The sequence below is a fragment of the Nerophis ophidion genome, linkage group LG02, assembly GCF_033978795.1.
Source record: "Nerophis ophidion isolate RoL-2023_Sa linkage group LG02, RoL_Noph_v1.0, whole genome shotgun sequence".
Classification (NCBI taxonomy): Eukaryota; Metazoa; Chordata; class Actinopteri; order Syngnathiformes; family Syngnathidae; genus Nerophis; species Nerophis ophidion.
In genome coordinates, this window is record NC_084612.1 from 86,103,731 (window position 1) to 86,129,070 (window position 25,340).

The 25,340-nt window shown below is 37.9% G+C and overlaps 2 protein-coding genes across 2 annotated transcripts; one reads left to right on the forward strand and one right to left on the reverse strand.

The window, feature by feature from the left end:
* Window positions 1-3,976: 3,976 nt before the first annotated feature.
* Window positions 3,977-9,799, reverse strand: LOC133547257 (zinc finger protein 12-like). The gene is made up of 2 exons (XM_061893033.1): window positions 9,352-9,799; window positions 3,977-6,786 (listed from the first exon to the last, which is right to left on the reverse strand). The coding sequence occupies exons 1-2, from the start codon at window positions 9,533-9,535 to the stop codon at window positions 5,909-5,911; spliced, it is 1,062 nt and encodes a 353-aa protein (XP_061749017.1). The 5' UTR covers window positions 9,536-9,799; the 3' UTR covers window positions 3,977-5,908.
* A 406-nt stretch (window positions 9,800-10,205) lies between these two features.
* On the forward strand, window positions 10,206-25,134 carry LOC133547295 (gastrula zinc finger protein XlCGF8.2DB-like). The gene is made up of 2 exons (XM_061893039.1): window positions 10,206-10,527; window positions 22,029-25,134. Exon 2 carries the CDS (start codon window positions 22,079-22,081, stop codon window positions 23,024-23,026), a length of 948 nt encoding a protein of 315 aa, XP_061749023.1. The 5' UTR covers window positions 10,206-10,527; window positions 22,029-22,078; the 3' UTR covers window positions 23,027-25,134.
* Window positions 25,135-25,340: the final 206 nt, after the last annotated feature.

Consider the following 25,340-nt stretch of genomic DNA (forward strand, 5'->3'; position numbering starts at 1 on the left):
CTATGTAACTCAACATATAGTGTCTTTAATTTAGTTATGTAACTCAACATATAGTGTCTTTAATTTAGTTATGTGACTCAACATATAGTGTCTTTAATTTAGTTATGTAACTCAACATATAGTGTCTTTAATTTAGTTATGTAACTCAACATATAGTGTCTTTAATTTAGTTATGTAACTCAACATATAGTGTCTTTAATTTAGTTATGTAACTCATCATATAGTGTCTTTAATTTAGTTATGTAACTCAACATATAGTGTCTTTAATTTAGTTATGTAACTCAACATATAGTGTCTTTAATTTAGTTATGTAACTCAACATATAGTGTCTTTAATTTAGTTATGTAACTCAACATATAGTGTCTTTAATTTAGTTATGTAACTCAACATATAGTGTCTTTAATTTAGTTATGTAACTCAACATATAGTGTCTTTAATTTAGTTATGTAACTCATCATATAGTGTCTTTAATTTAGTTATGTAACTCATCATATAGTGTCTTTAATTTAGTTATGTAACTCAACATATGGTGTCTTTAATTTAGTTATGTAACTCAACATATAGTGTCTTTAATTTAGTTATTTGACTCAACATATAGTGTCTTTAATTTAGTTATGTAACTCAACATATAGTGTCTTTAATTTAGTTATGTAACTCAACATATAGTGTCTTTAATTTAGTTATGTGACTCAACATATAGTGTCTTTAATTTAGTTATGTAACTCAACATATAGTGTCTTTAATTTAGCTATGTAACTCAACATATAGTGTCTTTAATTTAGTTATGTAACTCAACATATAGTGTCTTTAATTTAGTTATGTAACTCAAAATATAGTGTCTTTAATTTAGTTATGTAACTCATCATATAGTGTCTTTAATTTAGTTATGTAACTCAACATATAGTGTCTTTAATTTAGTTATGTAACTCATCATATAGTGTCTTTAATTTAGTTATGTGACTCAACATATAGTGTCTTTAATTTAGTTATGTAACTCAACATAGTGTCTTTAATTTAGTTATGTAACTCAACATATAGTGTCTTTAATTTAGTTATGTAACTCAGCATATAGTGTCTTTAATTTAGTTATGTAACCCATCATATAGTGTCTTTAATTTAGTTATGTAAATCAACATATAGTGTCTTTAATTTAGTTATGTGACTCAACATATAGTGTCTTTAATTTAGCTATGTAACTCATCATATAGTGTCTTTAATTTAGTTATGTAACTCAACATATAGTGTCTTTAATTTAGTTATGTAACTCAACATATAGTGTCTTTAATTTAGTTATGTAAATCATCATATAGTGTCTTTAATTTAGTTATGTAAATCAACATATAGTGTCTTTAATTTAGTTATGTAACTCATCATATAGTGTATTTAATTTAGTTATGTAACTCAACATATAGTGTCTTTAATTTAGCTATGTAACTCATCATATAGTGTCTTTAATTTAGTTATGTAACTCAACATATAGTGTCTTTAATTTAGTTATGTAACTCAACATATAGTGTCTTTAATTTAGTTATGTAAATCATCATATAGTGTCTTTAATTTAGTTATGTAAATCAACATATAGTGTCTTTAATTTAGTTATGTAACTCATCATATAGTGTCTTTAATTTAGTTATGTAACTCATCATATAGTGTCTTTAATTTAGTTATGTAACTCAACATATGGTGTCTTTAATTTAGTTATGTAACTCAACATATAGTGTCTTTAATTTAGTTATTTGACTCAACATATAGTGTCTTTAATTTAGTTATGTAACTCAACATATAGTGTCTTTAATTTAGTTATGTAACTCAACATATAGTGTCTTTAATTTAGTTATGTGACTCAACATATAGTGTCTTTAATTTAGTTATGTAACTCAACATATAGTGTCTTTAATTTAGCTATGTAACTCAACATATAGTGTCTTTAATTTAGTTATGTAACTCAACATATAGTGTCTTTAATTTAGTTATGTAACTCAAAATATAGTGTCTTTAATTTAGTTATGTAACTCATCATATAGTGTCTTTAATTTAGTTATGTAACTCAACATATAGTGTCTTTAATTTAGTTATGTAACTCATCATATAGTGTCTTTAATTTAGTTATGTGACTCAACATATAGTGTCTTTAATTTAGTTATGTAACTCAACATATAGTGTCTTTAATTTAGCTATGTAACTCAACATATAGTGTCTTTAATTTAGTTATGTAACTCAACATATAGTGTCTTTAATTTAGTTATGTAACTCAAAATATAGTGTCTTTAATTTAGTTATGTAACTCATCATATAGTGTCTTTAATTTAGTTATGTAACTCAACATATAGTGTCTTTAATTTAGTTATGTAACTCATCATATAGTGTCTTTAATTTAGTTATGTGACTCAACATATAGTGTCTTTAATTTAGTTATGTAACTCAACATAGTGTCTTTAATTTAGTTATGTAACTCAACATATAGTGTCTTTAATTTAGTTATGTAACTCAGCATATAGTGTCTTTAATTTAGTTATGTAACCCATCATATAGTGTCTTTAATTTAGTTATGTAAATCAACATATAGTGTCTTTAATTTAGTTATGTGACTCAACATATAGTGTCTTTAATTTAGCTATGTAACTCATCATATAGTGTCTTTAATTTAGTTATGTAACTCAACATATAGTGTCTTTAATTTAGTTATGTAACTCAACATATAGTGTCTTTAATTTAGTTATGTAAATCATCATATAGTGTCTTTAATTTAGTTATGTAAATCAACATATAGTGTCTTTAATTTAGTTATGTAACTCATCATATAGTGTCTTTAATTTAGTTATGTAACTCAACATATAGTGTCTTTAATTTAGCTATGTAACTCATCATATAGTGTCTTTAATTTAGTTATGTAACTCAACATATAGTGTCTTTAATTTAGTTATGTAACTCAACATATAGTGTCTTTAATTTAGTTATGTAAATCATCATATAGTGTCTTTAATTTAGTTATGTAAATCAACATATAGTGTCTTTAATTTAGTTATGTAACTCATCATATAGTGTCTTTAATTTAGTTATGTAACTCATCATATAGTGTCTTTAATTTAGTTATGTAACTCAACATATGGTGTCTTTAATTTAGTTATGTAACTCAACATATAGTGTCTTTAATTTAGTTATTTGACTCAACATATAGTGTCTTTAATTTAGTTATGTAACTCAACATATAGTGTCTTTAATTTAGTTATGTAACTCAACATATAGTGTCTTTAATTTAGTTATGTGACTCAACATATAGTGTCTTTAATTTAGTTATGTAACTCAACATATAGTGTCTTTAATTTAGCTATGTAACTCAACATATAGTGTCTTTAATTTAGTTATGTAACTCAACATATAGTGTCTTTAATTTAGTTATGTAACTCAAAATATAGTGTCTTTAATTTAGTTATGTAACTCATCATATAGTGTCTTTAATTTAGTTATGTAACTCAACATATAGTGTCTTTAATTTAGTTATGTAACTCATCATATAGTGTCTTTAATTTAGTTATGTGACTCAACATATAGTGTCTTTAATTTAGTTATGTAACTCAACATAGTGTCTTTAATTTAGTTATGTAACTCAACATATAGTGTCTTTAATTTAGTTATGTAACTCAGCATATAGTGTCTTTAATTTAGTTATGTAACCCATCATATAGTGTCTTTAATTTAGTTATGTAAATCAACATATAGTGTCTTTAATTTAGTTATGTGACTCAACATATAGTGTCTTTAATTTAGCTATGTAACTCATCATATAGTGTCTTTAATTTAGTTATGTAACTCAACATATAGTGTCTTTAATTTAGTTATGTAACTCAACATATAGTGTCTTTAATTTAGTTATGTAAATCATCATATAGTCCCAAGTCAAGTCAAATTGTTCTGGTGTAGTCCTCAGATTATATTTAATTGTCTCTAGATGTAAGAAAAACATAAATTCCTTCAGTCAGAGGCGGACAAACTGTTTATTTCCACTCCCACAAAATCCTTCCACAAGTGAGTAATGATGTGAAGGCGATACTGTCCCTAAAAGTCTGCTTCCTTTTTTTTGATAGTTTGGTGCAAATCCAAAAATAGCCAATTCTGCACAGGGTGTCAACTTAAAATGTAAAAATGTTCTCCTGAAGGCATCCCAGAACACTTATATTCATACTCAGATGACATTCCACACACTCTGTGGTCCACATGTCTTCTTTCAGCAGGCAACTTCTGACACTGTCTTTCGTACAAAAAAAAAATAAGTTATTTCTTATGAAATCATGTCGCATTTCTATTGCACTTTACAAGTGTGCACACCTTCGTGTTGGAACAACATATGTGTGCGGTCGTAATGTAACAAAATGGGGAAAAGTTGAAATATTCAACTGCATTTTTTATGGTGGAAGCATATTGACAAGATGTCACACATCCTATGTGCTGATGATGTTAGAAAGTCACAGTCTTGATGCTGCAGCTTCATTTACTTCTGCCCGGCACACCTGCTGGTGGTCCTCACCTGCTACTTCTCAGAAGATCCTTCATCACACACTGCAACTTAAGTGCTACTTCTGAGAAGAAACCTAATCACACTGCAACTTAAGTGCTACTTCTGAGAAGAAACCTAATCACACTGCAACTTCAGTGCTACTTCTGAGAAGATCCTTCATCACACACTGCAACTTCAGTGCTACTTCTGAGAAGAAACCTAATCACACTGCAACTTAAGTGCTACTTCTGAGATGATCCTTCATCACACACTGCAACTTAAGTGCTACTTCTGAGAAGATCCCTAATCACACTGCAACTTAAGTGCTACTTCTGAGAAGATCCTTCATCACACACTACAACTTCAGTGCTACTTCTGAGAAGATCCCTAATCAGACACTGCAACTTAAGTGCTACTTCTGAGAAGATCCTTCATCACACACTGCAACTTCAGTGCTACTTCTGAGAAGATCCTTCATCACACACTGCAACTTAAGTGCTACTTCTGAGAAGATCCCTAATCACACTGCAACTTAAGTGCTACTTCTGAGAAGATCCTTCATCACACACTGCAACTTCAGTGCTACTTCTGAGAAGATCCCTAATCAGACACTGCAACTTAAGTGCTACTTCTGAGAAGATCCTTCATCACACACTGCAACTTCAGTGCTACTTCTGAGAAGAAACCTAATCACACTGCAACTTCAGTGCTACTTCTGAGAAGATCCTTCATCACACACTGCAACTTCAGTGCTACTTCTGAGAAGAAACCTAATCACACTGCAACTTAAGTGCTACTTCTGAGATGATCCTTCATCACACACTGCAACTTAAGTGCTACTTCTGAGAAGATCCCTAATCACACTGCAACTTAAGTGCTACTTCTGAGAAGATCCTTCATCACACACTACAACTTCAGTGCTACTTCTGAGAAGATCCCTAATCAGACACTGCAACTTAAGTGCTACTTCTGAGAAGATCCTTCATCACACACTGCAACTTCAGTGCTACTTCTGAGAAGATCCTTCATCACACACTGCAACTTAAGTGCTACTTCTGAGAAGATCCCTAATCACACTGCAACTTAAGTGCTACTTCTGAGAAGATCCTTCATCACACACTGCAACTTCAGTGCTACTTCTGAGAAGATCCCTAATCAGACACTGCAACTTAAGTGCTACTTCTGAGAAGATCCTTCATCACACACTGCAACTTCAGTGCTACTTCTGAGAAGATCCCTAATCAGACACTGCAACTTCAGTGCTACTTCTGAGAAGATCCTTCATCACACACTGCAACTTCAGTGCTACTTCTGAGAAGATCCCTAATCAGACACTGCAACTTCAGTGCTACTTCTGAGAAGATCCCTAATCAGACACTGCAACTTCAGTGCTACTTCTGAGAAGATCCCTAATCAGACACTGCAAGTCGACACCTTCTCCCCCGTGTGCGTTCTGGTGTGTTTAAGCAAAGCTGAGCTGACATAAAAGCCTCTGCCGCAGATTGAGCAAGAATAGGGTTTTTCTCCGGTGTGCATTACTTTGTGTCTTTTCATATAATCGTGGCGGGTGAACCTTTTGTCGCAGACCGAGCAAGCGAACGGTTTCTCTCCGGTGTGACTCCTCATGTGTCGTATTAGAAAGGCCTTGGCGATGAAGGTTTTGTCACATTGGGAGCATCGGAAGCGTGCGTCGTCGGCGCCGCCAGAGTGTGTCCTGGTGTGTGTCGTCATGTTGGACTTGGTAGAAAAGCGTTTGCCGCAAATGGCGCAGCAGAAAGGTTTCTCACCGGCGTGGATGATCCTGGTGTGCACGGTCAGATTTCCCTTCTTGCTAAATGTTTTGCCGCACTGAGAGCACTTCCAGCATCTGCTGTCCGTGTGACGTCTCACGTGTCTCGTCAGGTTTCTCTTCTTGCCGAACGTTTTGTCGCAGTGCGAGCATTTCAAGTGCGTGTTGTCAGCGTGACGTGTCTGAGCAGCTTCGTCGTCGGTGTCAGCAGACGTGCTGTGCTCACTATCTGACAGTGGAGCCAAGTCTGCGTGTGATCCTCCACCATCACCTTCTCTTGTCTTGTGCTGAGTGGAGCTGCTGCTTGGTCTCTCCGCCTTTCTCTGCTCCTCTTGGTCGTCTTCATCTTCACTCTTCACGGGCACAACAATCACCGGGAACGCCTTCAGTCTTTCAAGATGTTCCTGCTCTTCTTCTTTAATGTTGGGGAGCTGTGGCTCCCCTTCTTCCATGCTGGAGCTCCACTCTTTTTGCTCAGGAGAAATAGGTCTTTGTCTGACATCTGCAGGACACAAAAACACAAACACATTATTTTTATGAGACTGTTTTGAACCGTGTTATTGTGTGTGAAGGCCCAATTCGGGACGGACATTAAGAATTAGCCGGTGGTGTGTCGTCATGCCAGCAAGGCCTTCTCTGCTGGTCTGACATAACCAGAAATCATCATCATAATTAAAGATAAGTCATTTATTTTCCCTAAATATGTAAAAGTATTCACATTCTCTTCATGTCATATTATGTTCCTTTCAGTGCTGTTTTTAGGTTAGACTTTTTATCCAATCCGAATTCAGCTAGCTTTTGTTGCCATGTTGTACCAAATCTGCCCTCACAATCAACAATGTGTGTGTACTGTAAGGAAGTAAAGGGACACATACAGTTAATAGATCATTGCAATAGTTGTTGTCAGTAAGGCCTTCTAGCTGGCCTCACCTTCAACGTGACATTTACGCCTCCTGTGATTGGATACTGACTTGGGACTCCCAAGTCAGTATCCAATCACAAGTTGCGAAAAATCAGGAAGGGGCGCCGGTATTTTGAAAGGTGAAGTTGGACTAAGTATTATATCACTGAAGACCTAGGTGAGAAATGCACGGCATTTTTCACATTTAGGACTGTTTTACCCCTTTTCTTCCCGGCATCCCTGAGCGTCATTCCTGGGTGTATTTTTGGACATTTTGGCTAGGTATTTTTGATCATTTTCAGCATTTTGGCTGGATGGTTTTGATCATTTTTGGCGTTTTTCCACATTTATGGCCGTTTTCCCCCTTTTCTTTTCCCCACCTTCCTTTGCTTCCTTTCCTGGGTGTATTTTTTACATTTTGGCCATTTTGGGTAGGTTTCATTTTTTATTAATCAATTTGGCCAGGTATTTTTTTTAATCGTTTTGGCCATTTTGGCTAGGTATTTTTGATAATTTTCTGCATTTTTTCACATTAATGGCCGTGTTCCCCCTTTTCTCCCCTGTTTCCCTGTGCATCATTCCTGGGTGTATTTTTGCCATTTTTAGCTAAGTATTTTTTTCTATCATTTTGGCCATTTTGGCTAGGTATTTTTTTAATCATTTTGGGCATTTTGCAGCATTTTGGTTAGGTATTTTGATCATTTTTGGCATTTTTTCACATTTATGGCCGTTTTCCCATTTACTTCCCCGCTTCCCTGTGCGTCATTCCAGGGTTATTTTTGAGCATTTTGGCTATCTATTTCTCATCATTTTGGGCATTTTGGCTAGTAATTTTGATCATTTTGGGCATTTTGGCTAGGTATTTCTTTTAATAATTTTAAGCATTTGGCTAGGTATTTTTGATAATTTCAGGCATTTTTCCCCCTTTTCTTCCCCGCTTCCCTGTGAGTCATTCCTGTGAGTATTTTTGACACTTTGGGCATTTTGGCTAGGTATTTTTCTATCATCTTCAGCATTTTGGCAAGGTATTTTTAAAAATCATTTTCAGCATTTTGGGTAGGTATTTTTTAAAAATAATTTTGGGCATTTGGCTAGGTATTTTTTAAATCATTTCCACCATTTTGGCTAGGTATTTTTGATCATTTTTGGCATTTTGCAGCATTTATGGCCGTTTTCCCCCTTCACTTCCCCGCTTACTTGTGTGTCATTCCTGGGTTTATTTTTGACATGTTGGCTACATATTTCTTATCATTTTGGGCATATTTGCTAGGTATTTTTTTAATCCGTTTGGATATTTTGGCTATGTATTTTTTTTTATCATTTTCAGAATTTTGGCTAGGTATTTTTGATCATTTTCGGCATTTTTTCACATTTATGGCTGTTTTCCCCCTTTACTTCCCCGCTCCCCTGTGCGTCATTCCAGGGTTACTTTCAACATTTTGGCTAGGTATTTCCTATCATTTTGGGCATTTTGGCTAGGTATTTTTTGATCATTTTGGGCAATTTGGCTAGGTATTTTTGATAATTTTCTGCATTTTGGCTAGGTATTTTTTATCATTTAGGGAATTTTGGCTAGGTATTTTTTTTAATCATTTCAAGCATTTAGGCTAGGCATTTTTTCACATTTATGGCCGTCGTCCCCCCCCCCCCCCCACCCCCTCTTTCTTTCTTGCTTCCCTGAGAGTATTTTGACAATTTTGGTTAGTTATTTTTTTTATAATTTTCAGCATTTTGGCTAGGTATTTTTTTCATTTTTGGCATTTTCCCACATTTATGGCCGTTTTCCCCCTTTTCTTCCCTGTTTCCCTGTGCATCATTCCTGGGTCTGTTTTTTGACATTTTGGCCATTTTGGCTCCTCTTGAGACTTATGAAACTCAAACCCGGGTAGGCATTGTTTGATCATTTTCTGCATGTTTCCCATTTTGGGCTGTTTTTCCCCTAATTCAATTAGCCCTGACCAAAATGTTGTAGAATGCAACATGTGTTGATCCAACTTAATTGTCCCGGTCAAATAAACCCAATCAATACATATTTTCTCTCCTAAATATTGTTGTATCGTAGACGTCTGAAGCGTTCTTGTTTGCGTGCAAAGAAGGCGTTTAAGGAACAGTTGACATGATCCAATTTAAAGTCAGTAGACATGTTAGAGTGAGAAGTAAACAAACCTGTTTGTTGATGTTTGTTGAAAAGAGCGTCCAGTAGTTGACGTTGTCGCTCGTTCTCCTCTTTTCTTCTAGAAAGTTCCTCCTCGTATTCTGCTATGGTTCTTTCTAACACTACAAATATTTCTTCCACAGCAGCAGTTAGTCGCTGCTTCACCAACACTCTCAGTATTTCTACTTTGCACATTTTCACACAATCACAACACTTTAGCGACGTTTCTTTCACTTTCGCTTTGTCTCTTTGTTAGCAGCTAGCGAGCTAAGCTAGCCCGAGAAGCTTCTTAGTTTATCCTGACATGAAGAATTAAGGCAACAAAAAAAAAACGTTCAATGATGTTGAAACAACTGTGAAAAGTAGCTTTTGTCGTCAAAACAAGAATATTATGGAGATCCCAAATGCGCAATATCGGCTAACACAGTTAAAAAGTAAACAGGGACTGGTGTCGCCTGATTACTGACGTCACTTCCTTATAGTTGCGTTCATTACAATGGGATTTCAGATATAGGGAGGGTTTGCGTCAGCAAATAGTCGTTAAATGTGCACGAAATCATTGTTTGAAATGGATTATGCATTTAAACAAACTAAATTTTAAAGTTTTTTACGTTTCAAAACGAAACACAAACAGTCACTCAATAAAAAAAACCTTCTTACGAATTGAGTGTTCTGATGCATTGGAGTGTACGTGAAGTCATCCCGGAAGAGAAGGGCGCCATAGAGTGACATCACTGAATAAGTTTACTTTAAACATGGTTTTTGTATTAAGACATTTTATTGGTTTATTAATTGATGTATGGTCATATTTTTGTCAAGCAATTAAAATAGTGATTAAAATGATTCCTAAAGAGTGGAGATTGACATTGCGCATGCGTACACCGACCGCCATCTCGCCTCGGCATCCCGTGATGAAAGCCTTCATCTTGTTGGAAATGTGACCTTATTTCCTGCAGATGACAATGACGTCACCTTTTATTCGCGTCAGGATGAACTGCTCCCCGCGCACATTGAAGCCTGCGTGGGTTCGCTTCCTCCTTTTAGCTGCGGACAAAGACGCGGAAGTTAGCATCACATGCTAAGATGCTAATCAGAGAGCAAGAACACAACAGCAGCTGGAACTTTCTGGAAGAAAGAAGGAGGACGAGCTACTGGACGCTGTTGTCAACACACGTCACACACAACAGGTTTGTTTACTCCTTACCTAACTTTATTTATGACCATCGACTTGTGCAGCCCTTTGAGACACTCGTGATTTAGGGATATATAAGTAAACATTGATTGATTGATTGATTGATTATTCCTGGGTTTCAATGGATGAAAACACATTTCCGTCTTTGGAGAAACGTGTGTTCAAAATGATCAAAGCACTTTTAATTTTTTTATAAAACTTTTAATAATAATAATAATAAAAATGTAACCTACTTGTATGGACTTGCCTCTTAGTGAAGTTAAGTTCCTGTTACATGTTATATCAGTGGTTCTTAACCTTGTTGGAGGTACCTAAACCCACCACTTTCATGTGCGTTCACCGAACTCTTCTTTAGTGAAAAATAAAATGTTTTGTTTTCTCAAATTGAAGACAAAGTGATATGATTTTTCTACAGGTGCACAAAATGAAGCGTGCATGAACATCACCTTGTTTGAAGAACAAAACCAACAGCGTGCATGAACTCACAACAAATGACACACCCGCAAATCAGCTTGACCTCTGCTTTTGCCGCCTCCATCACACGCCGATAGGGAGAAGTTTTTATGTACACCAGGCCCGGGCAATTATTTTGACTCGGGGGCCCAATTTAGAGAAAAAAATGTCTCTGGGGGCCGGTATATCTATTTTTAGGAACACTAATACAAAACCTTGCAATAATGTCAGATCGTATGCTAAAAACCTTATAACAGACTGACCGCTTTAAAAAACAGAATGCAATTTTACCTTTTTTTTACTGAATGAGACCCCCGGAATGTACATGAAAATAAAGAACGCAGGATTTACAATATTAACTATGAGCGATAAAACACTGAATATTGACAAGATATGAATGTCACCCCGCCTCTCCAACCACATATTTACAATCAAGCCAAGCACAACACAAATGCAACAAACAGCGAAATATGAATGCAAATGGTAAAAAAACAAAAACACCTCAAAACTGATATCTATGAATATATTGTAAAAATCTCCTTCCGTGTCTGTCCCTGACAGCCGCATTTTAGGCTGTGGAAACACTCCCCACCCACACTGCTTGGTGCCTGGTCTGAGCTGCTGTTAGTTACATGACCAAAGTAATTACTTACATGACCATAGAAACTAATTAGATTATCAAAGTAACTATTATATCATGCAAAAGCGCGGATTTCAACCATTAAAATACTTTGTATAGTTCAGGACTTCCGATCATTATAAAAGATGAGTGCACATCATAATGGCAGCTTCACTTTCCATTTTAAAGGGGAACATTATCACAATTTAAAAATGGTTATAAACAATAAAAATCAGTTCCCAGTGGCTTGTTGTATTTTTTGAATTTTTTTTTCAAAATGTTAGCGGTCTCGGAATATCCCTAAAAAAAGTTTTAAAGTGCTTGATTTTTGCTATTTGCGATGCGACTATCCATTTCCCTGTGACGTCATACAGTGCTGCTAATGTAAACAAACAATTGTGAATAGCACAGCAAGATCAATCAATCAATGTTTTCTTATATAGCCCTAAATCACTAGTGTCTCAAAGGGCTGCACAAACCACTACGACATCCTCGGTAGGCCCACATAAGGGCAAGGAAAACTCACACCCAGTGGGACGTCGGTGACAATGATGACTATGAGAACCTTGGAGAGGAGGAAAGCAATGGATGTCGCGCGGGTCTAACATGATACTGTGAAAGTTCAATCCATAATGGATCCAACACAGTCGCAAGAGTCCAGTCCAAAGCGGATCCAACACAGCAGCCAGATATAGCGACATTAGCTCGGATTCAGACTCGGATTTCAGCGGCTTAAGCGATTCAACAGATTACGCATGTATTGAAACAGATGGTTGGAGTATGAAAATATTGAAGAAGAAACTGAAGCTATTGAGCGAATAGCTATTGACGCTATTCATAGCCATAGCATGGCCGAATAGCTGCGTTAGCATCGCCGGTAAAATGTGCGGACCAAACGATCAGGACTTTCGCATCTTTTGACACTGGAGCAACTTAAATCCGTCGATTGGTAAGTGTTTGTTTATCATTAAATGTGGGTGGAAGGAAACGTAATATAGTTGCAAATGCATCTGCAGGTTATCCATACATCTCTGTGCCATGTCTGCTTTAGCACCGCCGGTAAATAGCATGTTAGCATCGATTAGCGTAGCATGTTAGCATCGATTAGCTGGCAGTCAACATCAACAAAACTCACCTTTGTGATTTCGTTGACTATGGTTGCAAATGCATCTGCAGGTTATCCATACATCTCTGTGCCATGTCTGTCTTAGCATCGCCGGTAAAATGTGGAGACACTCTGGCACATTCAATGGGGGTCTGGCGGCAGATTTCTTGCCAGTGGTGCAACTTGAATCCCTCCCTGTTAGTGTTGTTACACCCTCCGACAACACACCCACGAGGCATGATGTCTCCAAGGTTACAAAAAATAGTCAAAAAAACGGAAAATAACAGAGCTGAGACCTGGTGTTTGTAATGTGTTGAAAATGAAAATGGTGGGTGTGTTACCTCAGCGACGTCACATTCTGACGTCTTCGCCTCCAGCGCGATAAACAGAAAGGCATTTAATTCGCCAAAATTCACCCATTTAGAGTTCGGAAATCGGTTTAAAAAATAGATGGTCTTTTTTCTGCACCATCAAGGTATATATTGACACTTACATAGGTCTGCTGATAATGTTCCCCTTTAAAGATCTAAAAAAATGTTTTGGGAATGTCCGACAGGCCAGATTGAAAATCTTAACGGGCCACATGTGGCCCCGGGCCTTAATTGGCCCAGGTCTGATGTACACGATGAGTCGGGTGTGGCTTGACCTCCACCAAACCCCTGAGGCCGGCTCACCAAACCCCTAGGATTCGATCAAACCCAGGTTAAGAACCACTGTGTTATACAGTATATGCCTAGAGCTTTTATTTTGAAGGCGCTAAGAGCGGAAGTGGTCACACCTTTGTTTCCAAACTCCGCTCCACCACAGAGTGTCACCACTTACGCTCTGAACGCCTTCAAAATAAGAGCTCCAGGCATATAAACAGCTTGTAAGAGGAACTTAAAGAGGAACATTATCAGCAGACCTATGTAAGCGTCAATATATACCTTGATGTTGCAGAAAAAAAGACCATTTATTTTTTTAACCGATTTCCGAACTCTAAATGGGTGAATTTTGGCCAATTAAACGCCTTTCTGTTTATCGCGCTGGAGGCGATGACGTCAGAATGTGACGTCACCGAGGTAACACACCCACCATTTTCATTTTCACATTACAAACACCGGGTCTCAGCTCTGTTATTTTCCGTTTTTTCGACTATTTTTTGTAACCTTGGAGACATCATGCCTGGTGGGTGTGTTGTCGGAGGGTGCAACAACACTAACAGGGAGGGATTCAAGTTGCACCACTGGCCCCAAGATGCCAAAGTGTCTGCCACCAGACCCCCATTGAATGTGCCAGAGTGTCTCCACATTTTACATGGCACAGAGATGTATGGATAACCTGCAGATGCGTTTGCAACCATAGTCAACAAAATCACAAAGGGGAGTTTTGTTGCTGTTGTTGACTTATGTGCTAATCACACATATTTGGTCACGGCATGACTGCCAGCTAATCGATGCTAACATGCTATGCTAATCGATGCTAAAATGCTATTTACGCTAGCTGTATGTACATTTGAAACTAGATACCCACATTTAATGCCAAACAAACACTTACCAATCGACGGATTTAAGTTGCTCCAGTGTCACAAGATGCGAAAGTCCTGATCGTTTGGTCCGCACATTTTACCGGCGATGCTAATAAGGCAGCCATGCTATAGGCCACTTCATTAGGTACACCCATGCTATGGCCGAATAGGGTCAATAGCTATTCGCTCAATATCTTCAATTTCTTCTTCAATTTCGTTTTCGCTATCTGCCTCCATACTCCGACCATCTGTTTCAATACATGCGTAATTTGTTGAATCGCTTAAGCCGCTGAAATCCGAGTCTGAATCCGAGCTAATGTCGCTATATCTTGCTGTGGTAACCGCCATGTTGTTTGTATTGGCAGCACTGTATGACGTCACAGGGAAATGGCCAGTGTCTTCGAAGATAGCGAAAATAAGGCACTTTAAAGCTTTATTTAGGGATTTTCCGGGACCGGTAAAATTTTGAAAAAAAAATCAAAAAATACAACAAGCCACTGGGAACTGATTTTTATTGTTTTTAACCCTTTTGAAATTGTGATAATGTTCCCCTTTAACATCACGAAGAGGCAAGTCCATAAAAATAGGTTACAATAATTAATTACATTTTTAACGCACTTTACAATTGTTAAAATCTCTACTTACTACAAATTATATAAAAAAATACAAATAAAATTGAAAGTTAGAATATCCATCCATCCATCCATTTTCTACCGCTTATTCCCTTTCGGGGTCGCGGGGGGCGCTGGCGCCTATCTCAGCTACAATCGGGCGGAAGGCAGGGTACACCCTGGACAAGTCGCCACCTCATAATAGAAAATTAAAAAAGAAATAAAAACATGAAAGCAATGGATAAAACAAACAGGTAAGCATCCATCCATTTGTTTTCTACCGCTTGTCCCTGCTGGAGCCTACCTTAACTGCACCCTGGACAAGTCGCCACCTCATGGCAGATAAAATATAAAATGAAAATATAAATAAAAAGTTGAAAAACACTAGATAAAACAGAAACATAGATACAGTGTAGTAAATAGTCTTGTCTTCATTCCAGAATGTCAGTAGTGGATTCACTTCCACAATCCTCTGTACTTTTCAAAACAACAATTACAATTTAATCAATCAATGTCAATCAATGTTTATTTATATAGCCCCAAATCACAAATGTCTCAAAGGACTGCACAAATCATTACGACTACAACATCCTCGGAAGAACCCACAAAAGGGCAAGGAAAACTCACACCCAGTGGGCAGGGAGAATTCACATTCAGTGGGACGCCAGTGACAATGCTGACTATGAGAAACCTTGGAGAGGACCTCAGATGTGGGCAACCCCCCCCCTCTAGGGGACCGAAAGTAATGGATGTCGAGCGGGTCTAACATGATACTGTGAAAGTTCAATCCATAGTGGCTCCAAGACAGCAGTGAGAGTCCCGTCCACAGGAAACCATCTCAAGCGGATCAGCAGCGTAGAGATGTCCCCAACCGATACAGGCGAGCGGTCCATCCTGGGTCCCGACGAGCGGTCCATCCTGGGTCTCGACTCTGGACAGTCAGTACTTCATCCATGGTCATCGGACCGGACCCCCTCCACAAGGGAGGGGGGGACATAGGAGAAAGAAAAGAAGCGGCAGATCAACTGGTCTAAAAGGGAGGTCTATTTAAAGGCTAGAGTATACAGATGAGTTTTAAGATGAGACTTAAATGCTTCTACTGAGGTGGCATCTCGAACTGTTACCGGGAGGGCATTCCAGAGTACTGGAGCCCGAACGGAAAACGCTCTATAGCCCGCAGACTTTTTTTGAGCTCTAGGAATCACTAATAAGCCGGAGTCTTTTGAACGCAGATTTCTTGCCGGGACATACGGTACAATACAATTGGCAAGATAGGCTGGAGCTAGACCGTGTAGTATTTTATACGTAAGTAGTAAAACCTTAAAGTCACATCTTAAGTGCACAGGAAGCCAGTGCAGGTGAGCCAGTATAGGTATATATGTATGTATATATGTATATAAAGGTATATACAGTATAGGTATATATGTATGTATATATGTATATAAAGGTATATACAGTATAGGTATATATGTATGTATATATGTATATAAAGGTATATACAGTATAGGTATATATGTATGTATATATGTATATAAAGGTATATACAGTATAGGTATATATGTATGTATATATGTATATAAAGGTATATACAGTATAGGTATATATGTATGTATATATGTATATAAAGGTATATACAGTATAGGTATATATGTATGTATATATGTATATAAAGGTATATACAGTATAGGTATATATGTATGTATATATGTATATAAAGGTACATACAGTACAGGCGTAATATGATCAAATTTTCTTGTTCTTGTCAAAAGTCTAGCAGCCGCATTTTGTACCAACTGTAATCTTTTAATGCTAGACATGGGGAGACCCGAAAATAATACGTTACAGTAATCGAGACGAGACGTAACAAACGCATGGATAATGATCTCGGCGTCTTTAGTGGACAAAATGGAGCGAATTTTAGCGATATTACGGAGATGAAAGAAGGCTGTTTTAGTAACGCTTTTAATGTGTGACTCAAAGGAGAGAGTTGGGTCGAAGATAATACCCAGATTTTTTACAGAGTCACCTTGTTTTATTATTTGGTTGTCAAATGTTAAAGTTGTATTATTAAATAGAGGTCGGTGTCTAGCAGGACCGATAATCAGCATTTCCGTTTTTTTGGCATTAAGTTGCAAAAAGTTAGCGGACATCCATTGTTTAATTTCATTAAGACACGCTTCCAACTGACTACAGTCCGGCGTGTTGGTCAGCTTTAGGGGCATGTAGAGTTGGGTGTCATCAGCATAACAGTGAAAGCTAACACCGTATTTGCGTATGACGTCATCTAGCGGCAGCATGTAGATGCTGAAGAGTACAGGGCCAAGGACCGAACCCTGGGGAACTCCACACGTTACCTTAACATAGTCCGAGGTCACACTGGTATAGGAGACGCACTGCATCCTATCAGTAAGATAAGAGTTAAACCATGACAGGGCTGAGTCTGACATACCAATTCGTATTTTGATACGCTCTAATAAAATATTATGATCGACGGTATCGAAAGCAGCGCTAAGATCGAGGAGCAGCAACATAGAAAAAAACAAACCTCTTTATTTTTAAGTTGACTTACTTTATTCGAGTGTTTCAAAGTGTCAATAATTGAAAATTGCTTTTATATTGAAGTGATCATCATACAAACCCCAAAAGCAGTGAAGTTGTCACGTTGTGTAAATGCTAAATAAAAACAGAATACAACAAATCCTTTTCAAATTACATTCAAATTAATAGACTGCAAAGACAAGATATTTAATGTTCCAACTGGTAAACCTTGTTATTTTTTGCAAATATTAGCTCATTTGGAATCTGACACCTGCAACATGTTTGAAAAAAGCTGGCACAAGTGGCAAAAAAGAGTGAGAAAGTTGAGGGATGCTCATCAAATACTTATTTGGAACATGGCACAGGTGTGCAGGCTAATTGGGAACAGGTGGGTGCCATCATTGGCTATAAAAGCAGCTTCCATGAAATGCTCACTCATTCACAAACAAGGACAGGGCGAGGGTCACCACTTTGTCAACAAATGCCTGAGCAAATTGTTTAAGAACAACATTTCTCAACAAGCTATTGCAAGGAATTTAGGGATTTCACCATCTACGCTCTGTAATATCATCAAAAGGTTCAGAGAATCTGGACAAATCACTCCACGTAAGCCATGATATTACGCACCTTGGATCCCTCAGGCGGTACTGCACCAAAAAGCCACATCAGTGTGTGTAAAGGATATCACCACATGGGCTCAGGAACACTTAAAAAAAACCACTGTCTTTTACTACAGGTGGTCGCTACTTCTGTAAGTGCAAGTTAAAACTCTACTATGCAAAGCCAAAGCCATTTATCAACAACACCCAGAAACGCTTCACCGGGCCCGAGCTCATCTCAGATGGACTGATGCAAAGTGGAAAAGTGTTCTGTGGTCTGACGAGTCCACATTTCAAATTGTTTTTGGAAACTGTGGACGTCGTGTCCTCGCAACCAAAGAGGAAAAGAAGCATCCGGATTGTTATAGGCGCAAAGTGTAAAAGCCAGCATGTGTGATGGTATGGGGGTGCATTAGTGCCCAAGGCATGGGTAACTTACACATCTGTGAAGGCACCATTAATGCTGAATGGTCCATACAGATTTTGGAACAACATATGTTGTTGTCATGGACGCCCCTGCTTATTTCATTCAGCAAGACAATGCCATTATTCGTCGTAAAAGAGTGCGGGTACTTGACTGGCCTGCTTATAATCCAGATATTGACAATATGTGGTGCAATAGAGAGGCTAAAATATGAGGCAGGAGACTGTTGAACAACTTAAGCTGTACATCAAGCGAGAATGGGAAAGAATTGCACTTCCAAAATGTGTCTCCTCAGTTCCCAAAACTTTACTGAGTGTTGTTAAAAGGAAAGGCCATGTAACACACTGGTAAAAATGCCTTTTTTGCAATGTGTTGCTGCCATTACATTCTAACTTCATGATTATTTGCAAAAAAAAAATCGAAAATTAAATATCTTGTCTTTGCAGTCTATTCAATTGAATATAAGTTGAAAAGGATTTACAAATCATTGTATTCTCTTTTTATTTACCATTTACACAACATGACTACGTCACTGCTTTTGGCTTCTGTACATATGTGACTGATAACCTCAAAAGACTTACAAAGTTTGCAAGTAAAAGGATATGATCCAAATTATATAAACCTCACCGAGATTCTGGAGCCGTTTTGAGAGACAATAAGCTTGAGAAGACTCACGCCATCCGTGACGTACAAGGGGCGAACCACAGATCCCTTCCCCATCAACAACAATGCAAATCAAGCAGACTTTGTGAGAGTCAACAACGATTTGGGACAAATGATGATCCAGAAACTTCTATTTTTGAGCCTGAATATAAGGAGGATGACGTACAAGTTTTAAAAGCTGTGTGCTGAACAGATGCAACTTTAGTCAAACACTAAGCATCATGTAGCAGTAATGCTAAGTGCTAGACAACATAGACCAGGGGTCACCAACACGGGCACCAGGTCACCCCTAAGGACCAGATGAGTCGCCCGCTGGCCTGTTCTAAAAATAGCTCAGATAGCAGCACTTACCAGTGAGCTGCCTCTATTTTTAAAATTGTATTTATTTACTAGCAAGCTGGTCTCGCTTTGCTCGACATTTTTTAATTCTAAAAGAGACAAAACTCAAATAGAATTGGAAAATCCAAGAAAATATTTTAAAGACTTGATCTTCACTTGTTTAAATAAATTCATTTATTTTTTTACTTTGCTTCTTATAACTTTCAGAAAGACAATTTTAGAGAAAAAATACAACCTTAAAAATGATTTTAGGATTTTTAAACACATATACCTTTTTACCTTTTAAATTCCTTCCTCTTCTTTCCTGACAATTTAAATCATTGTTCAAGTAAATTTATTTTTTTTATTGTAAAGAATAATAAATAAATTTGAATTAATTTCTTAATTTTAGCTTCTGTTTTTCTGACGAACAATATTTGTGAAATATTTCTTTGAATTTATGAGTAAAATAAATAAAAATATTCTGGCAAATCTAGGAAATCTGTAGAATAAAATTTTAATCTTATTTCAAAGTCTTTTGAATTTCTTTTCAAATTTTAGTTTCTGGAAAATCTAGAAGAAATAATGATTTGTCTTTGTTAGAAATATAGCTTGGTCCAATTTGTTATATATTCTAACAAAGTGCAGATTGGATTTTAATATTTAAAACATGTCATCAGAAATACATATTTATTGTGAGAAATCATTAAGATGATCAGTGTTTCCACAAAGATAAATTTCCTTATTTATCAATAATAACATAGAGTTCAAGGTAAATTGAGCAAATTGGCTATTTCTGGCAATTTATTTAAGTGTGTATCAAACTGGTAGCCCTTCGCATTAATCAGTACCCAAGAAGTAGCTCTTGCTTTCAAAAAGGTTGCTGACCCCTGATATATACAAGCATAATAAAACAATCACCTACTGCACAATGTCTGCGCTCACTTGGATAAAGACTGATGGGATGTTTATTTATATCTTCCCTTTTACAAGAGCAATTCATTATAATCCTCACAAGGGGGTAAAAAATGTGTCTTTCTTGCCATCTTTGGGTCTAAGTTGGATGTTAAAGTTGACCAACTGGTGGGTTAATGTCCACAACCGTCTAGTATCTTGGTGAAAGGCACAAGTTCTCATCTAGAATTAACTTTCACCAACTCAGGGGCGATGCCACAGCTTGATATGTCAATATAGCAGCTTAAGCTAGTTAGCTCGCTAAAAGTAGTTCCTCTACGTTAGCCCCTCTAATAAGGAAATTGCTAATACTTGGTTAATATTCAGGTCATGACATGTAAAAGGAATATTGTTGGATGTTTTTAGCGCGACGCCCATACGCTAACCATTGTTAGCTGACTTTTGCGAGCTTTTCTTTACGAGTTAGAATGCCTGAAAAAGGAAAACTATACGTGTGCTTGTCTTACACGAGCATTGCGAATGATAGACCGCACATCTCATTCCAATGTTGGCTTGTTTCCAGTTTGACTGATTGGACGATAAGGTCGGCGTGCGGACGAGCTCGCACCGTGACGTCATCCCACACTCAATCTACGGACATTGTCTCAATTTGTGGGATTTTGTGGACATTCAGATGTTTTTTTTTTTCACAATTCAGCGTATTTTTGAACAGTTAGAATATCAGAATGATCTGCCAAGAAGTAACTATACATTGAAAAACCCCATCACTGTCCTATAACCTCCCACTCAATCAAAAGAAAGAATAGTGTGCTTGTATGTACGATCAATAATAATAATAACAATATTTCACATTCTAAAAAGAGCAGCAGTGATGTGGAGCCTTCAAGAATATAAAATAAACAATATTGTTGTTAGTATTCTTTTTAATGTGGTGTAGCGTCGTCATGTCATTTTTAATGAAAGAGGTTCATAAAATATATATTTAAACACAAACATTTGTCTTTTTATTCCTTGTTAGTCTCAACATTTCAGCCATTTCTCGTTATTAGATGCCTTTTTGCAGAGTTTTTTTGTGCGATGATTTAAACTTCTCTGAGACTTCAGCTCCAGACTTATTTTCTGTTTGTTGGATGTCGTCATTACTGCCACAAGTGGTGGAAAAGTGTACTACAACTGAGTACCAAGCTGAGAAACACATGTTTTTTGGGCGGGCCTTTTTGAGATGCTCCAGGTGACGTCATTAAATAATTTGCATAATTGTCCACATGTATGCAAAAATAATTTCCAGGCTAAAATTTATTTTTATAACGCTAATTCTTAACAGAAGTTTTTTTGTTTTTTTTTTACACAGAGCAGCTCGACAGCCTTGAGTTTTTTTGGTGTTGTGTATCTTATTTGGACAATGTTCTTTCCGTTCATAAAATGGCTACAATTTGGGAACCCCTCGTTTTGCATACTAATAGCACAAGCATGGTTGTGATGTCAATAAATGTGAAGAGTTATCGTTTGTGCTCCCTTTTGGTCTCTCCATTAAAGAGTATCGTACCAAGGATGTAATCTAGAGCCCTGCCCCCACCACCACAAATAGATTGCAGTCCTGTAGGAAACACTGACATTACCATTGCTTCCTGTCTGGTGAGACTACCTGCCTGGTCCACCATTGCCTTCACAAAGTTTCTGTTTGAAACACGAATGGTTGGAATTAAGCATTTGAACAAATTGCTGGTCTTCTTGTGTCCCGCAGACGTCAGTGAAGAACATCTTCCTCTTCAGAAGCAGGAGCGGAACTCCAGGATGGAGCAGGAGGAGCCACAGCCCCCCCATATCAAAGAGGAGGAGGAAGGTCACGGCATCAGTCGGGAGGGAGAGCACCCAGTGATCCGTGTGGTGGTGAAGAGTGAAGATGAAGAAGAAGCCGACCACTGTGGAGGATCGCAAGCAGACGTAGAAAGTGACGACACGACGTCTCACTCTGCTGACAGCGATGAAGAAGACTCGAAAGATGACAAGACCCGGCACTCTGACCACAAAAGCTTGAAATGCTCTCAGTGTGACAAAACCTTCAGCACCAAGTCCAACCTGAACGTACACACGAGGATCCACACAGGAGAGAAACCTCACGTGTGCTGTGTTTGCGGCAAACGGTTCTCCCAAAAGGCACAGTTTGAAACACACATGCGGACGCACACCGGGGAGAAACCCTTCAGCTGCTCGGTGTGTGCAAAAAAATTCACCCGAAATGAACGTCTGACGATACACACAAGAATACACACCGGGGAGAAACCCTTCTGCTGCTCGGCTTGCGGTAAAACCTTCTGCGACAAAGGTAGCTTGATAAAGCACACAAGGACGCACACCGGGGAGAAACCTTTCCCCTGCTCACTCTGCGGCACAAGTTTCAAGAACTATTCTGCGCTGTCCAAGCACAAGAGAACGCACACCGGAGAGAAGTCCTTTAGCTGCACGTTGTGCGATAAGAAGTTTGCTCATAGCGAAAGTCTGACAACGCACGCGAGGATACACACCAGGGAGAGACCATTTCCCTGTTCAATTTGTGGCAAAAGCTTCTCAGTCAAATGCAATTTGATAAAACACACACGAACGCACACCGGGGAGAGACCGTTTTCCTGTTCAGTTTGCGGTAAAACTTTCTCTGTGAAATGTAACTTGGTCACACACGCGAGGACACATTATTGTCGCACGCGGATGCCGGACCCCAAGCCGCCGATTTGTGGACCTTGAGGGAACTGAGAGTCTCTTCTACGTATTGTCCTTTAGTGCGCACTCTTCTACGTATTGTCCTTTAGTGCGCACTCCACGTCACCTCTGTGGGCTGCAGTCCCACTTTTCAAACTAAAAGCAGTGAAGTTGTCACGTTGTGTAAATGGTAAATAAAAAGAGAATACAACAACCCCTTTTCAACTTATATTCAATTGAGCAGACTGCAAATACAAGATGTCTTATTTTAGATTTTTGCAAATAATCATGAACTTAGAACATTAATGCCAGCAACTCATGTCAAAAAAGGCAGTTTTACCAGTGTGTTACATGGCCTTTCCTTTTAACAACCCTCAGTAAAGGTTTGGGAACTGAGGAGACACATTTTTGAAGTGCAATTATTTCCCATTCTTGCTTGATGTACAGTTCAAGTTGTTCAACAGTCTCCTGCCTCATATTTTAGCCTTCGCACATTTTCAATGTCATGACTACAGGCAGGCCAGTCTAGTACCCGCACTCTTTTACTACGCTGTGGTAATACTTGGCTTGGCATTGTCTTGCTGAAATAAGCAGGGGTGTCCATGATGACAACATACGTTGCTCCAAAAGCTGTATGTACCTTTCAGCATTAATGGTGCCTTCACAGATGTGTAGGTTAGCCATGCCTTGGCCACTAATGCACCCCCATACCATCACACATGCTGACTACCACACTTTCACCCTAGAACAGTCCGGATGCTTCTTTTCCTCTTTGTTTCCGAGGACACGACGTCCACAATTTCCAAAAACAATTTGAATTGTGGACTCGTCAGACCACAGAACACTTTTCCACTTTGCATCAGTCCATCTTTGATGAGCTCGGGCCCAGCGAAGCGTTTCTGGGTGTTGTTGATAAATGGCTTCGGCTTTGCATAGTAGAGTTTTAACTTGCACTTACAGATGGAGCGACCAACTGTAGTTACTGACAGTGGTGTTCTGAAGTGTTCCTGAGCCCATGTGGTGATATCCTTTACACACTGATGTGGCTTTTTGATGCAGTACCGCCTGAGGGATCAAATATGCGTAATATCGCTTACGTGCAGTGATTTCTCCAGATTCTCTGAACCTTTTGATGATATTACAGAGCGTAGATGGTGAAATCCCTAAATTTCTTGCAATAGCTGCTTGAAAAACGTTGCTCAACAATTTGCTCAGGCATTTGTTGACAAAGTGGTGACCCTCGCCCCCCGTCCTTGTTTGTGAATGAGTGAGCATTTCATGGAAGCTGCTTTTATAGCCAATCATGGCACCCACCTGTTCCCAATTAACCTGCTCCCCTATGGGATGTTCCAAATAAGTCTTTGATGAGCATCCCTCAACTTTCCCACTCTTTTTTTGCCACTTGTGCCAGCTTTTTCAAACCTGTTGCAGCCATTAAATTCCAAATGAGCTAGTATATGCAAAAAATAGCAAAGTTTCTCAGTGTGAAGATGAACTATCTTGTCTTTGCAGTCTATTCAATTGAATATAAGTTGAAAAGGATTTGTTGTATTCTCTTTTTATTTAGCATTTACACAAGCTGACAATTTCACTCCCTTTGAGCTTTTGTCCAAAGTCTCCCCCCCAGGAAGCCTTGATTTGGAGATGCTGATGACTAAATGCAGCTTGGTGGTAAACGTTGGTGAAGTCTTTTATTTTTGGAGAGCAGGAAGTGTTTGCACTGCTATTGGTTGCCACTGCTTGATGGTGACTTCAATAGGACACCCTATAATTGTTGTATTTGGTTGTAAGAATGAAAGTGACATTATTTTTCCTGAAAGTATGTGCATGTTACAACAGGAAGTATTAGCACATGTTTCCATGTTTGCTGCATCAGACGACTCGTCTGTGTGTTTACTGACATGCATGACTCTCTGCTCCCTTATTGATCATAAATATTTCAAGTCAAATAAGAATTTAAAAGAATGTAACACTTTCCATATGTTGGACCCTGCAGGTGTTTATTTGTTGTTTCAACACAAAATGTGAGTTGTGGCTCGCAACATGTTGTTCCTGTTCTCCCCAAAAAATAAGTAGCCCTTGAATAGTTTCATTTTGTAAAAACATCTTTCACAAGGCTCATCAAATCTAATACAACTAATTTGTTTATTTCAGCATTTGTGTGAATTTGTGAGCTCTCATATCTCATTGGTTCTTCCTCACGTTTTTTCCTTTGGTTCGGCATTCAACAAAGCAAAATCTTCTTCCCTCGCTTCCTCATGTTTTTGTTTTGGAATCTTAGCAACAACGTTTTTAGTTAAGTTTTGTGTGGAATTGTTATGTTTAACAGAGGGAGTTGATGACACTGACACCAGGAGGG

Coding starts and splice junctions, on each gene's coding strand:
- LOC133547295 (XM_061893039.1), top strand. CDS start 22,079: ATGGAGCAGGAGGAGCCACAGCCCCCCCATATCAAAGAGGAGGAGGAA.
- LOC133547257 (XM_061893033.1), bottom strand. CDS start 9,535: ATGTGCAAAGTAGAAATACTGAGAGTGTTGGTGAAGCAGCGACTAACT. Junction 6,787..9,351: donor CAACAAACATCAACAAACAG/GTTTGTTTACTT, acceptor TGTGTCCTGCAG/ATGTCAGACAAAGACCTATT.